Source organism: Trachymyrmex cornetzi, unplaced genomic scaffold (genome assembly GCF_001594075.2).
Source record: "Trachymyrmex cornetzi isolate Tcor2-1 unplaced genomic scaffold, Tcor1.1 scaffold816, whole genome shotgun sequence".
NCBI classification, from domain to species: domain Eukaryota; kingdom Metazoa; phylum Arthropoda; class Insecta; order Hymenoptera; family Formicidae; genus Trachymyrmex; species Trachymyrmex cornetzi.
This window is the reverse complement of record NW_017300154.1, coordinates 89,724-91,831: the sequence shown is the minus strand read 5'-3', so window position 1 is coordinate 91,831 and position 2,108 is coordinate 89,724. Positions and strand designations below refer to the sequence as shown.

At 30.0% G+C, this 2,108-nt stretch overlaps 1 protein-coding gene across 1 annotated transcript in view; it reads left to right on the top strand.

Moving 5' to 3' along the window:
• Positions 1 to 192: 192 nt before the first annotated feature.
• The window catches only part of TAF1B (TATA box-binding protein-associated factor RNA polymerase I subunit B), a 7,831-nt gene continuing 5,915 nt past the window's right edge, over positions 193 to 2,108 (top strand). The window contains exons 1-6 of the mRNA XM_018519149.1: positions 193 to 388; positions 641 to 734; positions 850 to 1,060; positions 1,251 to 1,383; positions 1,475 to 1,581; positions 1,726 to 1,935. Coding sequence (XP_018374651.1) covers positions 302 to 388; positions 641 to 734; positions 850 to 1,060; positions 1,251 to 1,383; positions 1,475 to 1,581; positions 1,726 to 1,935 — 842 coding nt within the window. The 5' untranslated portion in view covers positions 193 to 301. The remainder of the gene's footprint in view (positions 389 to 640; positions 735 to 849; positions 1,061 to 1,250; positions 1,384 to 1,474; positions 1,582 to 1,725; positions 1,936 to 2,108) is intronic.

Genomic DNA, 2,108 nt, shown 5'->3' with positions numbered 1-2,108 from the left:
TTTCTTCCTTTTCTCTTTAGGAGGAAAGAAGAGGAAAAAAGATGAACTGGTGCAAAAGTTCAGCCAAAAAAAACAGGCCTAACATTGTGTCAAGCACAGGAGCCGCCATGTTTTCGTTTGGGCGGTCTGATTGGCCCCGAGAGAGACGTCACACTTTGACTGCGCAGTGGGTATCCACGGCGTGAGCATACCCTTATCCTTATACCATGAACAAATCTATTATCTGATTATTTCCTATCTCGTTGGTGATCCGGTATAATCTAATTGTTGTATTATTTTTTTCAAACATTTACCAAAGAAAATGCTGAAGTGCGTAATCTGTGGTTGTAGCGATTTTTTTAAAGCGTCTGGTTATTCCTTTTGTATGATATGTCAAACGCAAAGCCAGGTAAGGTTCTTTATAAATGCTTACACACGTATGTGAGTACGTTTTGAAAAGGATAATTATTTAGAATAGTTCCCTCACCTCCGATTTTGATAAAATTAGGCTTATTCGACGCGTTTTTGCACGAAACGAAAGAATCCGTAGCAAAAACGCGTCGAATAAGCCTAATTTTATCAAAATTAGAGGTGAGGGAACTATTCTAAATAATTACATTGAGAAGAACTAACAGTACAATTTCAATTTTCATTTGCTTAGGACATTGGAGAAGAACTAGAGTACGATCTACCTATGGACAATACTATGAGATTGCGAAAAACAAAAGTCTATCATGCAAAACGTGATAGAACAGGTTTATTTTTATATTTTGAAAGAATAACTGTTATATATACTAATACATGATAATCAAATACATTTAAATTTGATGTATTATCAATAAGATATAATTTAGATATTTTCTTGCATAGAGAGAGATGAGGAGGTCGGATGGACATCTTGGGAATTGTATAATTTTGTTTTAATTGGTTTGACAAATGAGCTTATTGAACTTGGTATATCAGCCGATATAAAAGTAACAGTGCTACAATTATGGGCAAGATATCTAGGAAAACTAGAAGTAGCTTTTGTCTCTACAGAAAAGAAATTGATACCAAAATTGGCTAGAAGATATAAGAAAAGGTCATTATATATTATTGTATATAAACCATTTATTTCAAAAGTATCCTGTAAAAATGAAATATTTATCAATATATTTCTTTTATTTATTTCATTTTCTTCAGGAATTTTACTTGAAATATTTGTAAAAATTAACTGTTCATAAAAAATTTTAATTAATCGTATTGAGAACAATAACAATATATTTTTATAGAGATGCTGAAATTCTATATGGCAGAATTCCACAAAAGAGACCCCAAAAACGGATAAGAACTGAAAGCACAGCAGATTCTACAATTATTTATCCAAACGAAGGAATCTCCTCAAGAGAATTAAATAGGAATAAAGTATGTGATATGACAAACGTAGCTAATGTAATATATTTGTAAAATCTGATTTCTGAAAATTTATTAACAATGTAATATGTCTTGTGCTTAGAAACTAATGGTTACTGCCGACTATGATAGATTTATACGGTCACAAGTAAGCTCAGAAGAAGATACACTTAGTAGTGCACATAGTGAACAATCTTTTAAACATACGAGGTAAAGAAACAAGCGCAAACAAGGAATTAATTGTATGAAAGAACTAGGAAAAAAGAGTGATTGCACTCTCCATTATCTTTTAATATTTTTACATATTTATACTATATATATTTTTCTATATACATATATATGCAATGTATACAGGATAAAATTTAATTCATCTGCTAAAGAAGAGAAGAATAAAATAGAGAATATGGCAAAAAAAAGATCCAAACGCAGCAAATACAAACAAAATCATGTAACGACTCAGTATAAAACAAGTCCAGAATTAATAACACCTACCAAGTTATGGGCAATCTTGTATTTGGCATTAAGAATTCATAATCAGGATATGCATTTAAGTGATATGATAAGGTAATTTATAGATATCTTTTTGTAAGTTTCAAGTTTCACAATAATAAGATTATGAATTAATGTATATTGTATTACTGTAAACACTGTTTGTTAATGTTTTTTTACGTTTAGCTCAATTACACATTGCGTTTGTTTTTTTTAATAGTTTATATATATATATATATATATATATA